The sequence below is a fragment of the Convolutriloba macropyga genome, chromosome 7 (genome assembly GCF_964194025.1).
Source record: "Convolutriloba macropyga chromosome 7, txConMacr16.3, whole genome shotgun sequence".
NCBI lineage: Eukaryota > Metazoa > Xenacoelomorpha > Acoela > Convolutidae > Convolutriloba > Convolutriloba macropyga.
Window position 1 is genome coordinate 73,174,041 of NC_134474.1, and position 22,909 is coordinate 73,196,949.

At 35.1% G+C, this 22,909-nt stretch overlaps 3 protein-coding genes across 4 annotated transcripts in view; 1 reads left to right on the plus strand and 2 right to left on the minus strand.

Annotated features, from left to right (window-relative positions):
* Nucleotides 1-6,423, minus strand: part of LOC142343313 (mitofusin-1-like) — a 122,229-nt gene extending 115,806 nt beyond the window's left edge. Inside the window, exon 1 of the mRNA XM_075395141.1 lies at nt 5,664-6,423. Within this exon, the coding sequence (XP_075251256.1) occupies nt 5,664-5,868 (205 nt within the window). The 5' untranslated portion in view covers nt 5,869-6,423. The remainder of the gene's footprint in view (nt 1-5,663) is intronic.
* Nucleotides 6,424-7,041: 618 nt separating this feature from the next.
* On the plus strand, nt 7,042-13,278 carry LOC142342519 (uncharacterized). Its single transcript, XM_075393867.1, has 2 exons — nt 7,042-7,658; nt 12,439-13,278. The coding sequence occupies exons 1-2, from the start codon at nt 7,499-7,501 to the stop codon at nt 13,203-13,205; spliced, it is 927 nt and encodes a 308-aa protein (XP_075249982.1). The 5' UTR covers nt 7,042-7,498; the 3' UTR covers nt 13,206-13,278.
* Nucleotides 13,279-14,540: 1,262 nt separating this feature from the next.
* Nucleotides 14,541-22,662, minus strand: LOC142342520 (uncharacterized). 2 transcript variants are annotated; one of them, XM_075393869.1, is made up of 3 exons: nt 22,117-22,244; nt 18,931-19,428; nt 14,541-15,303 (listed from the first exon to the last, which is right to left on the minus strand). In XM_075393869.1, the coding sequence occupies exons 2-3, from the start codon at nt 19,419-19,421 to the stop codon at nt 14,724-14,726; spliced, it is 1,071 nt and encodes a 356-aa protein (XP_075249984.1). In that variant the 5' UTR covers nt 19,422-19,428; nt 22,117-22,244; the 3' UTR covers nt 14,541-14,723. The 2 variants fall into 2 exon arrangements, with proteins under 2 accessions (XP_075249984.1, XP_075249983.1); XM_075393868.1 differs by having other exon boundaries at nt 14,544-15,303; nt 22,107-22,662.
* Nucleotides 22,663-22,909: the final 247 nt, after the last annotated feature.

The window sequence follows — 22,909 nt, forward strand, 5'->3', positions numbered from 1 at the left end:
AAGTTCAAGTGCTCATCAGTGGATTCACCTGTAATAAAAATAATAATTTGTTACCTGGTGTCAATTATTTACTTTGATTTACAAAAACAAGAGAAAAGGAGAAAGGAGGCAGGAGCACCGTGCGAGAGAGAGAGAGAGAGAGAAAGATAGATAGAAAGAGAGAGAGAGAGAGAGAGAGTCAGAGAGTGAAATAATAGATCACTGTATCCGTTTTCAAGCCAATCAACGTGGAAGAGAAAAATAGTAGACAATTTTTTCAACAAACAAAAACGAGAGAAAAATTATATTTGAAATAAACAATCAAAACCCCAAAAACTGTCAATTGAAACCAATATTAACAGCTTTTTTTGCATGTTTGCTGCGCCAGTTGCATTCTACAGTGACCTTCAGAAACTCACACCGAGTTTCTCCATTTACTTTAGAGGGTTTCAAATCTGTTTTCATTTTGTTACCAGTTTTCATTTTGCTATTTTCAACCTCAAAAATACGTTTAATTTTTTTCAGAACTCAAAACAATGGAAGATTTTGCATCACTGTGAATTTTTTTGATTGCTTACAGTTGGGGAAACACGTCCACAGAGTATCGAGTTCTTTCACTTATGTTTTTTAGAACATCCTTTTTAGAACTTTATTCATGTTTTCCCGATGATTCACATCTTACAAATTCAAAAAGCACCCATCATTACACGTAAGTCTGTTTTACCTGGGGAACCACCAAAGTTCAAGTGCTCATCCGCGGATTCATCTGTAATAATAATATTAAATTGTTTCCTGGCGTCCATTATTTACTTTGATTTTCAAAAATAAGAGAAAAGGAGGCAGGAGCAACTGAAAGATAACTAATAGATCAATTTGATCCGTTTTCAAGCCTATCACCGTAGAAGAGGAAAAGAGACGGTTTCTTTGAACAAATAAAAACGAGAGAAAAAAAATCATATATGAAATAACCAATCAAAACCCCAACAACTGTCATTTAAAAAACACAAGAGAAAGTACTGAGAGCAATATTAACAGCCTTTTCCGCAAGTTGTCTTCACCAGTTTAGTTTCTATGACCGGGCAGTAGTTGTATAGTATTTGGGGACGGAACATAATGTGCTAATGCAAATTAAGGAGCAGCTTTGTTACCTATTTAAAATTTTGACGTAAGTTGTTTTTTTTTTCATATTTATTCAGCTCAATTTCTTTACTCCCAGAAACTTAAAAACGTGTACCGCTAAGTCTCATTGTACGATCAAGTCTCATTGGTGTACAACATATTAATTGCTAAGTACACTTTCAATTCGTTTATGTGAACCTAGCAAACTTCTATGGTTTGAAGCAGCTTCAAAGCAGTGACAATTATACTGCTCGCTTTCATGCGTAACTCCCTTTGAGCACACCACTTGACAACAATAGCCACAACAGCCTTTGTTGTAGAGGACAATTGAGATTCAGCTTGAGGGAGTTGCTAACAACGCATTAGAGTAAAATTTCAGGAAATGGGAGAGAAATACAACACTTAATTACCACTAAATAGATGGACTACAGAGGGGAATATTTGACACTCTTCTGATCAGTACAACCAGGATGACGCCTCACAATCAAGGATACTCAAATTACTTCAAAAAATTGAGAGCTTGAATGCACACGATAGGCGTTATGTATAGTGACCTACAAATAGCTTCAAAGTATTTGCATCAAAATTAGGGTACAATTTCACTTAATGTTATTTTTTTCAATATCACAATTTTGCAACGAAACAAAAAATCAAGTACGGGTTATTATTGAAACTGTAAATGCTCTCAATAAACAGTTTGCTATCTCCGAAATACTTCAGTAGAGTATAAAGTGATGCCAAAGAAAAACAAGCACGATGAACTAATACCTCAGCACAAAAATAAGTTCCAACACCTCAAATGCAAGTCAATTCACGAAAATTTCACGGCTCATGGTTTTGTCCTGGTATACAATCAGGGGTCAACATAAGGCTTTATTATGAAGCATCAGGTTTTTGTATTAAATTAAAGGAAAAACTTATGAAGCATCAGGTTTTTGTATTAAATTAAAGGAAAAACGTTTTAAAAAGATGAAATTAAACAAATTTCGGCTCGACGCAATTTTCATTAGACAGAAAACAGCCACCCATTCAGCTAAGCCATCCAAGTTTATGTCAGAACATAAAGCTTAGTCACCCCGGAGGGGATTAGAATTTATGCTGTCAACAGAGAATCAAAAGAGCTAAAAATGTAAGTAATCTCTGTTAACACTTAAAAGATTTTGCTAGTACGGGAGGGCATCTAAGCAGGAAAAAACTTAGATTAACAAAAGTAACTAAATAAAACAAAACACCTGTCTGGTGAGACAAATGTGCGGTACCCATATTTCCATTTAGCACGCATTTTTGCGCGTGCATCTTTTTGACTTAATTAGGAATTATTTGACTAACTTGAGCTGCCTCGAGGTCTGAGTGCCTAATTAATTCTTAACGATAAATCTATAAGTGTATGTAAGATAGTTCTGCGAAGCCGAAGGATTCCCAGAATTGTTTTCGAACATTCATAGACCCAAATTTTGCTGCTTTAGGCATCAGATTAGGATAGTTTGTAAATTCATTCAGACACATAAAACGTAAAAAAAACAAACAAACAACTACCTCGCTATGTTTAACTTTGATTAGAATATCCGTACTTGCGATAGTTAACAATTTGATAGTTGCATCAGTTGTTATGGTACAAAGTTCAGTCGTGAACGGATTTGCAAAATGAACGAAAAAAATTCCAAAAAATTACAAAAAGCTTGCCTTCAGGCTTCTGGGGATTTTTTTTCAAAAAAATTTGCTCAACAATTGGCTCAATGTATACCATGCTGTGGCTTACAGTTTTCAACAAAGTGCAAGAGTGAAAACAAGTATGAAAACAAAAGCGAAACGTGCACAATGACTTTTGCTAGAGCAAAATTCGAGTCTCAGCAAAAGCGTTACAATAAAAATCTTGCCCCCGGGCAATAGAATTTATTTTAGGTTTAGAAAATCAACGGATATAAAATTAAGCGTTTTACCAACACACAAGAAAGTGAGATTTTGTTAATTCATGAGGTCGACAAAGTACGGCAACCAAGTTGGGCGAGAAACTTGGACAAACAAAGGTGAAACATGCTCCATTACGTACGTGTTGTCAACGTGCGTTTTTCATGCTTAATTGCAACTAATTGACCCAGTTGAGCTGTCACAAGTTTATAGTACCTGAATATTTTTCACCCTGGGTTGTCGAAGCTCATGCTGAATGAGACACCGATTTAGATCATGCTAAAAGCGAAGAATGAAGCATGAAAAAGTCACTTAAAAACAAATAGGTTAAGCGATTGAAAAATTTTCTAAAAGAAATTGTCAAGCAAAACTGTTGCATCAAAAACACACAGCACGGCCAAAACTGATGCACCGAGAGCCAAAACCAAATGCTTTGGCTATGTAGTGAATTTGATCTTAAAAATGTGTCTGATTAAATAAACAGACACTTTCTTTGAGAAAATCGTCTGGTACTTTTAACCTACAAGACTCGGAGAAAATAAACCCTAAAAAAGTAAGAGAAAGACGTCAAAAGCATCCCATCAAATAAATTAAAAGCATACTATTTCTTTTATGCTCACTAAATGTTAGATCATTTACTCAAATCAAAATGTGAGTTGGCTTCTGGAACATTAAATTTTGGCTGGTAATATACACGGTTTCCTGAGGTAGGTTACTTAAGCAACAAAACACACAGCAAAATCTCCTGTTGATAAAAAAGGGCGTTTAGCTGGAATTGAAAAACAATGTTTTTAAACAGAAAAAAACCACGATGTAAACGTGATAATTCAACAGATCATTCTTTTCAAATTTTCATTCAAAAATTTCTTCAAAAAACAGGCTTTCTTCAGTACAATATAGCTATGTTTTCATACATAAGACTTCTAAGCAACACTTGAATAACAAATTCGTTACAAAAATGAAGAACTGACTCTCAGCCAAAAGATACCAATTTTAGTGACTGTAATTGCACGATAAGAAATAATAATGGAAGGGACCAAGGTTTATTCGAGGTATCAATAATGAAGAATAATTAAGGAGCGGTTTTGATTCCATTCAGATACACAGTTTATGAAACACAAAGTAGCTCATCGATGGTTTTCCCGTTAAATATGCCATTGGTTTTATAAAACCAATATCTGGCAGTTTAATTAAGGATTTAGAAATAAATAAAAGCAAACATTAAGAACTTTGAAAAAGCAAAAAGACTTCGGTTTTGACAAGAGAATGGTTTTCTAATTAAAAACCAAGAAAACAAAAATTCGCCCCATTGTTCCTAAGAAACGAAACTGAAATTTATCAAAATATTCCGCCAGATTAAAAATTAACTGCTATTGATTACCAAGCGCTAGAATGGGATGGAATTCAGCATTAAAAATAAGATACAATTAAATGTTCTTCTAGAAAATACCATGGTTATAGAAAAATGCGCACAATTTGTATTGGCTATATCAGTTAGAATAAATCGTAGATGACAGTAATAATACTAGTTACAAAAATGATAAACAAAACAATAAGCAAACGAAAATTTAAATAGAATTCATCGACCTATATTGATGAGTTAACACTATTCTATTTCGAACTTCACTGAGTAAACAACGCGCACTACTTTGTACATATATGAAGCTAGAAAAAAAGGAGAAATAAATCAGCATTTCAAAAATTCACAAAAAATTTGCTTTTGGTATAAAATTAATTCGAATTCAAAAAAATTAACTGTTTCCAGATAAGGATAACAGCATCATAACTGATCGTCACCAGAGATGATCTGAAACATCAGATCTGAAACATCAAAATAGAACGAGACACTACAATGAGAGAAAATGCTGAAAATTTACCTAAATAACGAGAAAATCGAATTAAAGTAACAACCATAAAGGCATATCTCCAAAAACAACCCTGATAGACCTCCTTATCTTCAGTGGAATTGAACAAAAATTTCTCCCGCTTTTGAAGACAGAAAGTCAATGGACAGACAGTAGTAAGCAAAATCTCAAGAAAAGACCAACAGGAAACTTAATTGATCGACACTTCGGTTGAGAGCAACCAAATCAATCACCATTACTAAAGCACTCGAATTAATCACCATTGCTCCTCTTGGATTAGTAGAACTAGGGCCGCAACAACCAGCCAATGAGGGTCACTATTGAATGTAAAGTATAAATTTTAACGAGTGTAAAAAATAGCCGGATAATAGAAACGATTGACCACCTTGACCTTATTTGGAATTGAAAAAAGGGAAAGAATAAAGAGAGAAGTTCACTGCCTGTTAGTTTCTAGACTTCTATGGGTTAGAGGCGGAGTGTAATTATTATATGAAACATGGAGGAACGAACCCTTATCCACTATTTTTCCGTAGGATCAGCAAAATTTAGAAAAAGACGAAAAATAACTAATTGTTTTCCAGTTTCTGATAGCAAAAATGAAATATGACACCTTTAGGTTTTCCATGAAAAAAATCCAATAGGGTTTTACTTCAAAACGATTTGCCAAGATAATTCGATAGGCCAAAATTGACTGAACAAAAAAAACCAGTTGAGCATGTAGTTCCTCTCACACTAAAGAGGTCAGAACAATACATTCAGCGGCTGAACCCATTATAGTATCTATTGACTAACCGTTAAATGCAGTTGAAAGAGCTCTGGTGGTCTTTTGGAGTTGAACAAACTGTTGTATCATTTCGTTCTTGGCCTGTTCAAACTTGGACAGGACGTCTCCGTGCGCCTTGGGAGACGAAGAAGATCCATTCTGCCTAAGTTGCATGCTATTACTATCTCCATTCGAATGCATCACGTGATCTCCATATGCATATGTTCCGTTCATTTTCACAGTGATTAAACAACCCAATGCAGGACAGAAAAAAACTTGTTCGCGTTGCAAACTGAATGGAAGATTTTAGTTTCAGTCCAAATAATTCGTTCCGTCACCGCCCAAAACAAGATGTTGGCCTCTTGCTGTACCGCTTTGATTACGCAGAAACCACAATTACAATTTATCATAAATGTTGCTTTCGCATCCGATGGCAACTTGATGATACTAATCGGTTTGTCAACTCAACTTGTGGAAGTTAGTCAGGTAGCCAGCGACAAGCAGATAATTTGCTTTAGCAGAATATATACAGCAGCGATAAATGTAAAATTTCTAGTTCTCGCTATGCACTGATCGTTATGATCGGTATATTATTGAATATAGTGGTTGACGTGCAAATACTTGGTCCAGTAACTAGCTACTTTCCCTTCAAAAAAGAACCAAAGATATGCTTCGCGGCTGTAAATCTACTTGCAACATATAATGGTATAAGCTACTTCCTACTTTTCTCTATCTCTACTATGAGTAAAGCCATTGCTGGTCGGAAACGAAAAACAACATCACATTAACTAATCTGAAAATGAAATAAATGGTAAACTCAACAGAAACTGCAAAAATCATAACATAATAATCTTTATATATAAAATGATACAAAACATCACAAGATTGCATCATACAGTTCTCATTGCTCTACTAATCTCTCTTTATCGCTGTCACTTAAAATATAAAAGAGCATCCGTTCAATCGTAAAAAAGTTACACTTTGTGATTTTAATGTTTCATGTTGACATCGTGGATGGCATGGACCAAAGCAAAACAGCAATTTTTGCGTATTGGAAAAATTATCGAATTAATTTCTCTCCACCTCCGAATTTCGAGTCCAATCGAACATGCATCGACAGAAAACAAGATTGACTATAATTGCACTAAATTTTCAAACGCCATTTCTTAGTTTCTATTTAGCTATATCGAGTAGCAACGCTTATCTTAACTCAGATATTCGTAAAAGCATAAAAATCACCAATATTACAATCACTTTTTATTATCTGAAATAAAAAGCTTTATACCCAATCATATGAATTGCTGAATTCGTGAAGCTTAACCTTTAAAACCATAAAAATGGAAATTTTCTCATACATTTTTTTCTTGCTTTGGTACAATTTTCTAAACACAGCCAGTGGGTATTAACTCCTTTCAAATTTAGAGCAAACTTCAATTCCCCGAACAAACAAATACTGCGACAATTTACAGCCTGGGATTAAGTTCGCCCATTAGCTTGATCTGTTGGAGACAAAAGAAAAGGGGAAGATCTGAACAATGGTCACCCGGGAACCCCCTAAGCTTTATTAGGGAAAATAAGGTGAACTGATTTGCAGCAAACGTTTCCTATTTTCACAAATGGGCTGCAAATTTATTTGTTTTCACTTCTCGCTTTCTGATTGGCCAAAATGGACAATGAGGAAAATTATAAAACAAAGCCTCTTTTCACTCAAAAATCAAATTTGAAGTTGCTGTTTCACAATTACAACAATTTTGCTGAAAGATTTTTCATTGCTTAGAGTCTCACAATTGCTTAAAGATTTTTTTCATGAAATTGAGATATTAAATGACAGTGAACAATTTAGAGCTGAAGGCAATTTGAGAATATGCAAAACCAGAAGTTATTCGACTGGGCCATTTACGTGTCGCAGATAATAGCGCTGGTTTTGATTGTTGTGTTTTTGGTGCAGCTGCAGAGGAGGAAACGAGAACAGGAGTTTGTCTATACCAGTTACTGGGAAGGAATTGTCAGCTATTTCGTACTCGGTAAGAATAGAATACTTAGTGGAACAATTAAGGAACAATTCAAACCCTGATTGTTTCATTATTACATGTATCAATTATTGACAAAACTTAAGTTGTGAAACTTGATAAGCAAACATTCAGATGTACGTATTTAGGGTAGAGGTAAGCAAACTCTTTTAAAAGTCGTGATTTTGTGGCCAAATACTTGTTTCAATTTTTGCCTGCTTCATTAAAACTGATCTTCTTGAGAAGAATAAAAACTTTGATAAATAATTGGCTTTCGGACCCTCTGTCATGTCAACCATGCACTCATTGACAAAAGAAAACGCACAAATTGCTATTTTAAATTGTAAACGGCCCGTTTTTGAAGTCATATTAGTTAAAATTTTGACCTTTTCTTTTGACTTTTATATCAATCAACGCATAAAGGTAATAGTTTAAAGGTAAAAAGTTTGATAAAGCTTGACGTTTAATAGATCTAAATTGCGCTAAACTAAACCGCCAAGGCTACTTATAAAAAATCGCGAAAGAAGTTGGTCAGTTAATCAAAATCAGCAGTAATATGAGTTCCGCGTCTCATCAACATGCACAAAAAACTTACAATTTCACGAGACATTCCTGCTGATTTCGATTAACTGGTTCGTTTTCTGGATCCTCTGTGTTTAAGTAGGCTTGTCAATTAATTCAAATTTAAACCTAGGAAACTTTCGATGATTATGCGTCGATTGGCATAAAAATAAACACAACCGACTAAACGTCGGAAGAATTGCTCTCGAACGACTAGTGAGAGCTCTAACCAATTGCAACCTGCTTCAGTCGGGGGGGGGGGGGGCTAAACGGGACTAAGAAGTTCAATAGTGGGAGACAAGAAGACTCCAAAAACGGGCAGTGTACCATGTAAAATTAGAGTTTTAGTTTAGTTTTGTCAATGAACGTATGTCTTATTGCTCTCATTATTGCTCAATATTCCAATTTTCGTGAAATTAACATTGAAAATGAAAAAAAAACAAAACAAATTTTTTTTAGTGAATTAAGGAGGGAAATGTTCCTTCAAATTGTTGCCTGGCAAAGCATGTTCCACTATTGCTCAGGTTAACAAACAGGCTTCTTAAAAAGATTCGTCTCTAAACCACCCCCAAAGGATTTCAGCAGTTGCGATCCACCACCCAAGCAGATACAGAAAATAGAAGCTGTTTCCGCATTTTCTTAAATTTCATTAATTATGAGAAATCGTCTAACAAATCATCTAACTTTTCAACGATTCTTGATCTAAATATTTATCTCCTTTAATTAAAAAAACATAGCAGGACAAGTCCTGAAATACAATTCAAAGAATTGAATGAAAAACTTAGAAGTACTCTTCCTGACTAGCAGATCACGTGAACAATGCCAGCGAAAACAGAAACAAAATCATCTCCAAAAAACTGAGAAATTTAAACAATCAAAAAAATTGAACAAAAATATACTCATTGCTAAAACTCTAGAAGCTTTTACCCCTAAGGCAAAAATTGATCTCTTTAATTATACCTATTTCAAAAATATGTTCCAAACCAATTTTTGTTTCTGAAATCGGTCCAGTATTATATCGGCAATAACTGAAAGAAATTCATTGGCCCTTGAAGATCGATTAACTCGAAAATTATCGAAAAATTCAAAAAAAAAGAAATCAATTGCAAAATTTAATGAAATGTTACGGAAAATCGTGATATTAAAATCTTCAGAATCGTTTCTGTGTATCTAGAGGCTATTAGAAGCCCTCCCGTAACCCAATTCCAAGCCTTCAAAAATTCATGGGCTCAAAGACCGATAGGCAATAATTTTCAGAAAAAATTTCAAATTTCAAACAATAGAAATTCTTTCAAATAAAATGTAGAAAACCATCAACTTGCCCCTAGCAACTATCAAACCTTGGATGAGGTTAGCTGGCTACTGAGGTGAGAAAAACTGACTAAAGACAAATGTTTTGGAAAAAAATTGCAAATTTTATCAAGAAATTTCTAACAGTCGAAAGGTTAAATTGTTGAAAACAAAGCCATTGAAACTAACAACCACGCAGTAACTTTCATCAGACCGTGGAATAGGTTTTTTGGTACTTGAGAATTGACAAATACGAAAAACTGACCAAACCTTTAGAAAACCTTGAAAAAAATTTGCAAATTTTATCAAAAATGTGCTAAAATTTGAGACATTAAAACGTTGAAAACCAATTCGTTGTTACTAGAAACCATGCAGTGCCCTATTATCAAACCTCAAAGGAGATTCCTTGGCCCCTGAAGATGAAAAAACTCAAAAAATGACAAAAATTTTCAAAAAACTTGAAAAAAATTGCAAAAATTAGTATCATTTTGCGTGTTTGTGTTTGTATTACCAAAACATATAGCTCATAAAATAGTCATAAAAAGTAAATTTTTCTCGAAAAAGGCCTTCGTCAACTTTTAAAAACTTCAACTTAAGACTAATCAAACAAAAAAAACTAAAAAAAATCACAAAATCATAAAAAATTGCAGCATTTTGAGCCCAAAAACTCCTAAAAACGACCTTTTAACCTTCAATTAAGGCTATCCCAGCAGCTGTACCACTCTAAGCACTTGAATGACTACTAAAGCGCTCTTTGGGCCTCTAATGAAACTTAATGCCCGCTGGGCTTTACCTGTTTATCCCGTTTTGAAAGATCAAAGTCATTGAAAAATGTGTGAACACATCTTAAAAAAAAACACACAGCGCCCCAATACAATTCAAATTCTTTGAATTGTAAAAATTCTTTGAATTGTAAAAATTCTTTGAATTGTAAAAAAGTAATGACAACTTAGCATAACGAAGCGAAAAGAAAAAACTCTTTGTATAATTTATCAAAATGAACCAATTCTCTCAAATACTTGCGCTGTCTGAATAAAAGAACATTAGCTATTATGAAAGCCAAAATCTACTGAACATGACGAATGAGCCTAAAATAGCTGAAACGTAGCCATTGTCAACAATCGAAGCCACTGTCAATAAACTGAACGCAAAAATCTCTTATGAAACATAACAGGTTAGTAGGACAGAGTGTTTTCATACAACAGGCGGGTGTAGAGGTGTATTCAAAATTGCTTCATTAAGAAAGGGGGGATTAGCTATTGGACTTAAAACGCTTTTATGATAGCGAATTTTAAAACGCGAGGTTTAAAATGAAAAAAAAATGAAATTATGTTCGTAGCACTATATATGATACCTCTAAAAGTAAAGGATCAATCACCAACTAAGTTCTATAGTTTCAGATACAAAATAAGAACAATTTAACACGCAAAAATCAAGCATTGAAGCTTGAAGTAAATTGAAAACAAATCGGACGCTGAAAAATAGCATAACAATACCAACAGGACTAAAACAATTCTACAAACGTCATTTGACATGTAAAACAATTCTAAAAAGAGCAAAAAAATTAGTGAAACTGATAACTGTACAAAATAGCATCATAATGTCCCTTTTGAAAAATTCTTAAATGAAAAACTGAGTTATATAATTCAAAACCAAAAGCGGAGATGAAATGATTTTCATGATTAAGATGTTTATAAATGAGGACATATTAATAAACTATTTTATATTAGTTTGACTGCCTAAAATGTCAATCGCACTTTTACAAAACGTTCAAGTCGTCAGATAAAATAAGAGAAATCAATTGATGAAGACAGATTTTATATCAAGAACAATATTTTGCAAGTAGAGGAAACGATAATTTTTAGCTGACAAGGAGGCTAGCTAATGGGTGTTGGCACTATGTTCCGACCAGGGCTAATCTGACCAATTCGTTTTAAAATCCCATAAACCAACCAACTCCTAAACACAAAACCAAAAAGGCTGAGAAATAACACAAATTTTAAGTGTTGATAAAAACACAGTGTCAAAGTCAGAAGATCATTATTCGCCCACCGACCAATTCAGGCAAAAGTATCGGTACACCATTAAAACTCGTGTATCTTAATTATATGCTTTGCCCGAAAGCAACGAGAAAAGAAAACAGAAATCTGCTTCCTTCTAAAAAACACGATGAGACCAATATTAGTCTGCTTATCGCATTTCATCTACTAAAACATCAATATGTTAAAAATAGCAACACAATTGAGCGAAATTGACAAAAACTGACCATAAAGACCCTAGATGTGAACAAAATAACTGAGAAAAGTCAAATAAATTTTCACAAAAATTTTAAACCTCGATAACTCCCCGTAGAAAACAATTCTTTTAAAGATTTCAGTCGATAATATACACTTAACGGGCTTTCTAGTGAAACGACTCACAATTCTCTACAATATATGTATCGATCGCACAAAATTGTCAAAAAAACCATTTGAGCACATAGTTCCTCCCCCACTAAAAGTGGAGTCTGAACAATTAAAAAAATTTAAGTATCATGGTGCAGCACAAAAAGATGCCTTTTATTTTTCAAAAAAAACAAGACTACAATAATTGCTTCAAGCTTCGTTCGAGAACAAATAACAATTTGATCTACTTATCAAATTTTACTTCGGGTTTTAAACGATCCTGACGGCCTGCAATTGCAAGCTTCAAATTTCTCATTCGCTATAAATGACAACCAAGTTAGCTTTCAGTTGCCGTATTTGAGTACCGTCTAATGATAGCTCAAAATTGCCTGTTTTTCTCCGAAATCTATTTTTCCCTCTTTCTCATTCGTCTTCGCAAGCCAATACTACTGATTTAAAATGGTAATATTCGGACAACTTCGAAGTTGAATAGTTTTGAACGTCTTCAGTTCAAGACAGTTCCCTTGATTCTTGTGCTCCCTCTTCACCTAATTTTTCAGGAGCAATGAGCAGTCTTATCACCATGATAGTGGCCATGCCATGGGACAATTACAAACTGGAGATGAAGTGCAGGTACCACGTGTTACTTTTCACCTCAGCAGCCACTGTCTCTTGCCTAAAACTGGTCCCACTAACACTGGACTGTTTCATTCGAGTGTTCCAGTTCTCATTTTACAGCCAGTTCCATGCTAACAGTATTTACAACCATTTGTTAACACTGGTCATTGTCGGACAAGTTGCGCCGTTTCTTTCTTACGAAGCCAACCTTATGTACCCTGCAAGTGAACAGAACCCTAACAAGTGTGACATAAACGAAGACTCAACCGGCTATGAACTATACTTGGTTTCTATCATTGTCTATCTAAGCGCGTTCATATTCGTCGGGTATACTATGTTCTACGTTGCGGGCAATTACAAAAACGCCCAGAATTCTGAGGTGAAACTCATGAACAACATCAGCATTGGGTTGTCAGTGGTCACTTTGTTCAGCATTCTCGAACTGAACCCCTGCTATGACGTCACAGCAAATTTGGATCTGAGCAAAGACGATGAAACCACCAACCATATTACATGGGATCATCTAGAACATGCTTTTGGGGTGGGAATCGCAGCGAAGAACATAACTGAATCTGTAATGTGTATGATACTAACTTCTACAAAAGCCTCGCGTGTTACAAGGAAGGTTCTCACGTTCCTGTGCTGCCCTTGTTCTTTCAGGAGAAAACAAAACAAATCACTGGAGACACGAAACTCGAACCTTGCATAGATAGTAGGGAAACAAATATGCACAACAAACTTTTGATAAATTATATTTTATCTCTTCCGTTTGTGCTACCCCGGCTTAGCGGGTCCGTATTATTTGCGCACACTGAAGGCATGTGCCATATTCTTACATAATGATTTACTATGTAATGGCACGTGCTGTAACTAAGGGTCACATAACGTACTGGGGCCACAAACGGAAAAGATTTATAATAATTTACTTTTCACTGTAAATGCATGCTTTATATTTCCGTATAAATGTTTGATAATTATCTCCCAATAGAAAATATCAAAATATGTCAAAAGAGTTCAACGGCACTTAGCTTCAAAGCCTTTAAGTTTTTTTAATAAAAAAACCTCAAATTAAAAACACACCTACAGGGATCTCACAGTTATACGTTACCTTAATAAGCATTTAGTATTTTTCAAATTAATCAATAAAATAAAAACAATAAACTAAAAGGCAAAATATGAATAAGGGAAAATAAAGGCTGGACAGCAAATATGAAAAAATATATTACAAAGTAGATGAAATAGGCAAACAGCCTCCCTTCTTTGAAAACCCTTCCAATTGAAGCATCAGCAATGTAATTGCTTTTAATCTCACCTTTTATCGAACGACTGCTTTTACTTCAGAGGCCCTTTTCTTGTGCACCCGTAACAGTGCAACCTTTTCGAGCCCAAACTTGAATGAATTTTGAAGAAAAACGGTTATTTTGTAGTAATCTACCAAAAGATGGATCTTTTCCGTTGCCCCCCATCCCCCTCTCTGTGGGTGCATATTATTTGCAACCCCGACACACGTGCCATATTTTTACATAATGATTTACTAGGTAATGGCACGTGCTCTGTAACTGGGGGGAGCATAACGAAATCGGGAAGGGGGGCACAAACGGAAAATATCCCACAAATTTCTGCCAGAAGATGTATCGTCTTGTAAGAATCTGTCAGAATCCCATGAGATTATCCATTCTCGACTAGGGCAGCAAAACAGCGTAAGGCATTTGGCTGAAGCTTGTATCATGCCAAACGATTTTGAGACATTAAGGGAAAACTGAAATTAGGAGAAAAATTAATAGCGGTAGCTGAGAGTCCAGATTTAAGACCGGCCTTTTCATTACTGATTCGTATAAAAAACAATAACGTCCAATACCGCATAATTTGCTAACCTCAAAATTTTCAAATTGAGAAGTCTCATTTTGGCCAAGATCGTGGCCGTTCAATTGGCCGACATAACTTTTAGAGAATTAAGCAAATATAATCACTTGAAAAATACATTTAATAATAATTAACCGCACAATAAACGGGTAAATTAGCGTTAAAAATTTGTATTAATGCATATTTAAAATGAAACCACTGCTTTGCGTTAAAATCTATAGTCTGTTGAAAAGATTGCTCATTTCATCTGATTGTAGGTAGAGATTGTTTCACTGATTAATTAAAAATTTGAACACTTAATTTTAAATAACAGTTCAAATACAATCAACAAAGCAAATAATATTTGACAAATCAACGCTGACTATCATCGTTTTTTATATAAACATGGCTTCAAACTAATTTCTTCTAACGTCGAAGTTTTATTTTGTTCAGTCTTGCAAAATTCAAACAACACAAAATAACCATTATAATTTTCGTTAACCAAATTGTAACCAAAATTAGTCAAAGCCTCCACAAACGGTTTCGTATCATTTACTGTTTTGCTTTTCTTTTTCTTTTTGTTTCTAATCACAACTTCAAAACGACTAGCAACCTCTGCAATCAGTAGGCTCCCGCCCACTTTCAAAACCTTGTTGGCGCTTCTTATAAAATCGGATAAATTGGAGCCCATTAATGACAAGCAGAATACACAAATATCGACTGAAAGATGGTCAAGCTTTTTGTGAATATTTGCGGCATCACAAACAGTCACGTGTTTATTCACACTTTCCAGGTCAAATGAGTGAACTACTTTCTGATGAACAGATAATGCAAGTTGGCCTTCACCGCAACCAATGTCAGCGACCACTAAGTCTTCGCCTCGCTCATTCAATAACTGAGTTATAACCTGGAGAGGTTTAACAGGCCACTTGTTGACTTGATGTTGGTAGCCTTTATGGTATAGTCTGAAACAAATATAACAAACACCTCTAACAGGTTACAATCAGATAGATCACAAGCCGATTTCTTTTTGATCAGTCTGATCAAAAATTTTTGAATCGAGTATTCAGGTCCAATTACTGCACTTTTAATTTTATATTGTCGTGTTCTCTTGAAAACCAAATGTAAAGACCATGAAAAAAACACCGATTCAAAGCCATCATCAAAAGAGTCTATTTTCACATCTATCAATGACAAAGGAACATGGATAAAAAACTAATATTTTTACACCACAACTGAAGTTCTTTCATGTTGCTTTTAGAAGTCAAAGCGTATTTCTCTGATTCCCCAGCTAACAAAACTCCGCTTAATTTTATTAATGATTTTGAAAATCGAAAGCTTTTTTCTATATTTTTTCAGACTTAAAAACGAAGAATAAATGAGACTGCAGAAAATAAGAGCTGATCCACCTCCGTAATATTTAGGTCCTAAAAGGTATTATGCGTAAGGCTACGTTACCAATTTTGCCGAATTTTAGTCTGAATAATTTCTAAAATTGAGCAATTGAAAGCGTTACCGAACATCAGACATGGACCTTAAAAACACATGTTAGCATCTCTGCTTACTCGCCAATTTAGATACAGCACATATAAGTTAAGATTTCTCGAATGACTTTTCAAAAAGTTTAACAAACAATCCGGAAATCCAAAAACAGCCAAGAGATTGCCGGAATAGCAGTGAAAAAGACTTGCGTGCCGTAAAATAAAGGTAGAAACGATAGAAATAAAAAAAGCATAGCAGGACAAGTCCTGAAATACAATTCAAAGAATTCAATGAAAAACTTAGAAGTACTCTACCTGACCAGCAGCTCACGTGAACAATGCCAGCGAAAACAGAAACAAAATCATCTCCAAAAAACTGAGAAATTAAAACAATAAAAAAATCTGAACAAAAATATACTCATTGCTAAAACTCTAGAAGCTTTTACCCCTAAGGCAAAATTTGATCTCTTTAATTATACCTATTTCAAAAATATGTTCAAAACCAATTTTTGTTTCTGAAATCGGTCCAGTATTATATCGGCAATAACTGAAAGAAATTCATTGGCCCTTGAAGATCGATTAACTCGAAAATTACCGAAAAAATCAAAAAAACATAACCGACTAACGTCGGGCGATTTGCTCTCAAACGGCGAGCGGTTGGCTTGGTCAGTAGCTAGCCACGGGGGGGGGGTGCAAATGAAACATAACGCAAATGAAACATAACCGACTAACGTCGGGCGAATTGCTCTCAAACGACAGGCGAGCGGTTGGCTTGGTCAGTAGCTAGCCACGGGGGGGGGGGGGGGTGCACCGGGGGCTGATGGGGGCAGCACTGGGTGGGGGGGGGCAAAAGCGCGGTGGGGGGGGGTGGAGCCAATAGTGGGGGTGGGGGGTCAACAAAGGGGGGGTGTCAAAATTTCAAAATTCAAAAAAGAAATTCTTTCAAATAAAATATAGAAAACCATTCACTTGCCCCCTAGCAACTATTTAATAACATATTATGAAACCTTGGATGAGGTTAGCTGGCTATTCAGGTGAGAAAAACAAACTAAAAGACAAATGTTTTGGAAAAACTTGAAAAAAATGCAAATTTTATCAAGAAATTTCTAACATTCGAAAGGTAAAATTGTTGAAAACAAATCCATTGAAACTAACAACTATGCAGTAACTTTCATCAGACCGTGGAATAGGTTTTTTGGCACTTGAGAATGGACAAATACGAAAAACTGACAAAAACTTGAGAAAACCTTGAAAACAATTGCAAATTTTATCAAAAATGTGCTAAAATTTGAGAGATTAAAATGTTGAAAACCAATCCGTTGTTACTAGAAACTATGCAGTGCCCTATTATCAAACCTCAATGGAGATTCCTTGGCCCCTGAAGCCGGAAAAACTCAAAAAATGACAAAAATTTTCAAAAAACTTGAAAATTGCAAAAATTAGTATCATTTTGCGTGTTTGTGTTTGTTACATATAGCTCATATAGCAAACATATAGCTCATACAATAGTCATAAAAAGTAAATTTGTCTCGAAAAAGGCCTTCGTCAATTTTTAAAAACTTCAACCTAAGACTAAACAAACAAAAAAATATTAAAAAAAATCACAAAAAAAAACATGAAAAATTGCAGCATTTTGAGCCCAAAAACGACCTTTTAACCTTCAATTAAGGCCATCCCAGCAGCTGTAAGCACTTGAATGACTACTTAAGCCCTCTTTGGGACTCTAATGAAACTTAATGCCCGCTGGGCTTTACCTCTATCCCGTTTTGAAAGATCAAAGTCATTGAAAAATGTGTGAACACATCTTAAAAAAAAACACAGCGCCCCAATACAATTCAAATTCTTTGAATTGTAATAATCGGTTCCTCGTTAAAAAAACAATGAAACAACTTTCAGTGATTAATTCATATGGCTCGTTGAATTTGACCTGAAATAAACTTGATTTGTAAAAACAAAAATCATTTTGTTGAATGAGATATCAAGCTTACAGCTTTTAATTGGCTGATAAAAAAGAAAATGGAAAACATTTGCAGGCCGTAAAAATTCATAAATTCAGATCTCGCTACCACCACACTACCCTTCAGTTGGCTTTGTTTAGCGAAAATAAACTGGAATTTAACTTAGCAAAAATTACAATGCTTTTCGCCGTTACCCCGCACATAAAAAAACTTAGCCAAAATGGTACAATATAATCAATCAAAGAAACTCTAGAAATCCTAAAGGAATGGCAATCGATCCGCCTAGCCAGGAGATACAACATGAGTTAAGGCATCCATGATCTAGTCACGAGAGGCGGGTGGGGGGTTGTATTTTTCCGACAAGAGAAGTTTGAACCCCTCCAGAATATCAGTTAGCAACATTAACCAGACATCGATATCACCTTTGAAGAATCAAATTTAAATCATACGAATAGCAAGAAATCAAGTGTGAAGAAGTCACTCAGCTTCTTCGCCGCTATAATAAAAGCCAGGAACATAAACCCACTGGCGTCGTACAAATTGTTCTAGAACGACAGGCGGGGCAATATAACTCAAGGGCTGTAGCCTCGAAAAGTTTTAGTTTATGGGTGCAAGAAAATCTCACCAGGCTGGGATTCAAATATGCGACTTCCAGAGTCCTCGAGAGAAGTATTTACTACTCTGCTTTCAGGCCCATGTCATTTCTAATGCTACGATCGCTTTTAGTTTAGCAACAAGCTTTACTTTGGAGTGAGAGCAATTGAGATCACTCAAAAATAAAGAACAGAAGCGTTGAAAAATCAGTAAGTCAAAGAATGTTCTAGAAGAAAAGCGCAAAGTGGTCGCGGAAAAATTTCGGATAAGAAGGACATATGTTTACAATAATTGCTTCATACTTCGTTCGAGATGAATTTTAAGTGTTTTCATGTCATGGAATCTAAAAATGCGAACTAAAAGATAACCGAGTAAAAATGAACAAAAAGGCGAGGCTAAGTTTTCAGTGCATTTTGTAACCAACAAAGCAATCATTCGAGTTTGCGTGAGATTGTGCATATTTACACTAAGGGGCCAATTTAATCCGTAGATCAGTATCGACTCTACCGAGATCATATCTAACTCTAAGATAAATCTTGTAAATTTTCCATCGTATTACCTGAACGCGGAAGGATCCTTTTTCAGCATCTGAATTGCACTGCTACTGTCACTCGTGTAAAACCTTTCATTGATTATTCTGAACATTGAGGATTCCAGTTTCTCACTGAAGCTATTACTGCTGTTTCTAACTGCTGTAGATTTTGAGTTCCTTACAGTGTCATTTGGGGATTCTAGTTCCATGTCAGTGTCACGTCGGAAAATGGACGACTCAACAATTTTACGTCCTTTGAGCTTTTCACTGGGGCTATTACTGCCACCTGACTTTTGTTTTGATGTCGAATTTCCTTCAGTGGGTTCTGTTGAATCAATTTCAATCTCGGTGTCACGTCCAAATATAGACGACGATGGGTCCGCCTCAAATTTCAGCACATGCTTTTTGTTTAGTTTGGGGTTCTTAATTTCTGCTTCTTGAAATTTTTCCTTTTGGACATCATTCTGACCAACATAGCCTTTTGCCTTCTTTTTCTTGCCTATCTTCCCATTTACCATCTCGAATCTAAACCAAAATTGATGCTAACAAACATAACCGACTGCAATCGCACGAATTGCTTTAAAATGAAAATCGGGGATCAATTGTAGCCTGTTTTAGCTGGATGAGGAGTATTTATGACTTAATCGAGACCACTACCAAGATTTTAAATGGAAACATATCCGGTACATTCCATGACCACGATTGAAACAAGAAGAGCAAAAAACGATTGTTTAACAGAAAACAAAGCGACAAAAACGCGCACAAGTTTACTTGGATTTTGTAGTTGGGCACACTGCTGAATTCTCGATGAATGGATACAGTGATTAGAATCATTAGCAATAAGCATTAGATCTAGTAATTAGGACTAACTAGACCACATGTATTCAAGGTATATCAGTACTAAAAAAAACAGCACACATCTATATTTCTAATCTAATAATTTTGCCGTCCTATTAGAGGAGTACTCGAAGCGTAAACAAAGGAAAAATGTCACAGCAAAACTTTGTTACTTTAGTTAAGTGTAAAATTCTGGTTCAACTTTGAAAATTCGCGGAGTGACATTGTGACCTTGCGCTGTTCAATTTTGGTGTTCTTTCAAATTACTCTTCCAGGTAAAATCAACAGGGGAATAGATCTTTACTCAGTGACGACTTAACATTCCCATAAATTTGTTATATAACCAATTTTTATGTAAAGTTTTTTATGAAAATTCAAATAACATAGCCGGCAAATTGCCGGAAAATAGCCGCTTGTGGACTTCCATAAATAGAAACAACTAAAGAAATAAGATAGACAGATTGGCCGCCAGTCCTTTAATAGACCACTAGATTTTTTGGTTCGGACTGTCATTTTTAAGAGACATTTAAGATCTATAAGCAAAAAGCCCTAATGGAGTTTTTTCAAAACTAATATTCGAAATCAAAAACTCAAGACTCTAATACTCAAGAATTAGGGCATATACGTTTGGCACTACTTAGATGCACACTACTGACCTTTAACCAGTGAATGTTCATAAAATTTAAAGGTAATTAAGCGAGTTCAGAAGTCATTTGAGTGAGGCAAGTCACGCAATCGAACTAAAAGCAGAAAAAATAACTTCACGCACACAAACTTTAACTGCAAAGCAGCAGAAATCACTGAAAATGTCAATTCCAAGAAGTCAGGTCGCAAGAATCATCGTAGGGGACGACAAACTAAAAGAACCAACGATGTCCCCAATAATAGCCGCTATCACTTCGCGGCTATTTGAAAAAAAAAAAACAAATTAAAATTGGTTTCATTTTTTGACTTAGTCATCACGAAATCGTCCATTACATGTAGAATATTCTGACCTAGTGCATACAGTGGATAAGAACAGCCAATTGTTTTTTCTCAGTCTGAATTAGTCTTTAATGTAGCAGTGAGTCTAGATCCAAAATCTAGGACCCATCTACTGATTTTTCTAGAGAGAAGTTTTACAGAAAATTGAAATTCCCATTTCTCGTTGGTCTTATTACTATCTTCTCTATTGCTTGCATGTTGTCCACCTGTTGATTCTTCTCAGTTGATTAAGAAATTTTGAAATGAATTCATTGTTTTGAGTTCTATAATGAACTCCTTGGTTGGGAAAACTCTTGGCTTGGCACAGCAGTTTTCAACTGCTTTCCTCAGAAATTACCACATGAATGGTTTTTAGCGAACACTCTGATGCCACATTAATTAGTGCTTGCGTTTCAACTCAAATCCGCATCGTCACAACTCTGTCCCGCACATTAATCAATTCGTACATGAAAAAGAAGTTCTTTAAAAATTATTTAAAACCTATGGTTCTATCCCGTCTCTATTTTCGATTACGTCGTCTGACATTGATCCTGTCGATTTTATATCGCTTTGTTGAGCAATTGCTGTTTTAGAGCACTTTAAGCAGAATGAGCGAAAAATGAAACTAGCCTAGAGAAGCCGACAAGATTTCAAGCAGAACGTCGAAAGTCAGCAAAATAGGGCGAAATAATTTTTTGTTTGAGGAAGTTAAGAACAACATGACAATGACGCACCTTTTCCCTCTGATATGTAATCTGTGATATCCATCTATTCAGTGGATAATTTAAATGATGGAACCAAAGATAGCAAAAACCTAACTCTTTGTAAACGAAAGAGAGGGAGGTTAATATTTTTGTCTAAAAGTCCAATAAACAAGAAAGTCAAAATTTTATTGCAGTCAAAATGTCAAATGCCAGCGATCAAAATTTTAATGATGCGTAGCACATAGTGGTGTCACGTTGTTCGCTGAGTGAAAAAAAAAACGACTGACTCAATATTGCGAGATTACCAAACAATATCTCCATCTTGTTGATCAGGTACCAAAAGCCATTTTATTTTAAGTTCAATCAGTTTGATGTTAGATTTACAATACAAACGGCGTGATAGCTTACTTTGGTCGCATGTAGGCGTTGAAAGAAAAATTCTATAGACAAAAAATTCAACTTTTCTTGTGGATTTTTCAGTTTTCGTTTCCCGATCTTAATGGGAGTATCTCATCACTTACTGGTTTATTGATTCAGATTTTCACTGGCGGTCTAATGATACATTTTTGAAAAATCACTGTGGTGTTCACGTATACATCTTTTTTCTTTTTAGTAGTACATTTATTTTCCTGAAGTATTAATTAGTTCAAGCCCTCTAATGAAGAGAGATAGGAAGTGGACAAGACAAAATAGAATTACCTTTTCTTACCCCGTTTCCTCTTATTTTGACAACTGAGGTCGGAATTAGTCTGCGCTTTCACCTTTGCACGTGGTTTTGACCAAAAGGCCTTCAACGCTTGACTCGACCACGCCTTGCAATTTTCATTTGAATTCTCCTTCGATTTCATGCTTACATTATTCGCTTTCATTTCTAATCCTGAAACGTATGTCCATAATTTATGCAGATTTAATCATTCTGAGAGCAACAAATAATGAATTCAAAGAAGTAAGTTTTACAAAACAGCTATACCAGCACCCAGAAATTTTTACAGAAGAGTTATAACGCGATTCCATTAGTTCTGGATAAATTAAAAGAACAAGACGCAAGAACAGCAATGCAATATGGCAATATGTCAAAATATGCACAAGGCTAAAACACGTTGCAATTATTATAAACTCTTAAGGCCAGACACATTTTTATCACCGTAATCATTATTATTAACTATTTCCGCGAACGCTCAACAAAAAATTTTGAGAACTTGCGAATTTCTTGCTTCATTTGTGAAACCACAATATGATATCGTCAGAACCTATTAACATTTTTGTTGACTTGCATGCATTTCACGATTTTAACAAAAGCATAATATTATATATGAGCTCGCTGTTATGAGATTGCTTAACAAAAATTGGAGAGGGACAAACTGAAGATGACAGCTAAACAAGTTGTTTTGTTCACTTGTTTATTATCTATCTAAAGGAGCAATATCAAGAAATATGAGCAAAAAACTTGAAAAAGTTGTTTTCAACCCTCTGATAAAATAAGCAGGTCAATTATATCTCTG

Coding starts and splice junctions, on each gene's coding strand:
- LOC142342519 (XM_075393867.1), top strand. CDS start 7,499: ATGCAAAACCAGAAGTTATTCGACTGGGCCATTTACGTGTCGCAGATA. Junction 7,659..12,438: donor TGTCAGCTATTTCGTACTCG/GTAAGAATAGAA, acceptor CTAATTTTTCAG/GAGCAATGAGCAGTCTTATC.
- LOC142342520 (XM_075393868.1), bottom strand. CDS start 22,276: ATGAAAGCGAATAATGTAAGCATGAAATCGAAGGAGAATTCAAATGAA. Junction 19,429..22,106: donor AGGAAACGGGGTAAGAAAAG/GTAATTCTATTT, acceptor ATTTTGGTTTAG/ATTCGAGATGGTAAATGGGA. Junction 15,304..18,930: donor AAGGATCCTTCCGCGTTCAG/GTAATACGATGG, acceptor TATTTGTTTCAG/ACTATACCATAAAGGCTACC.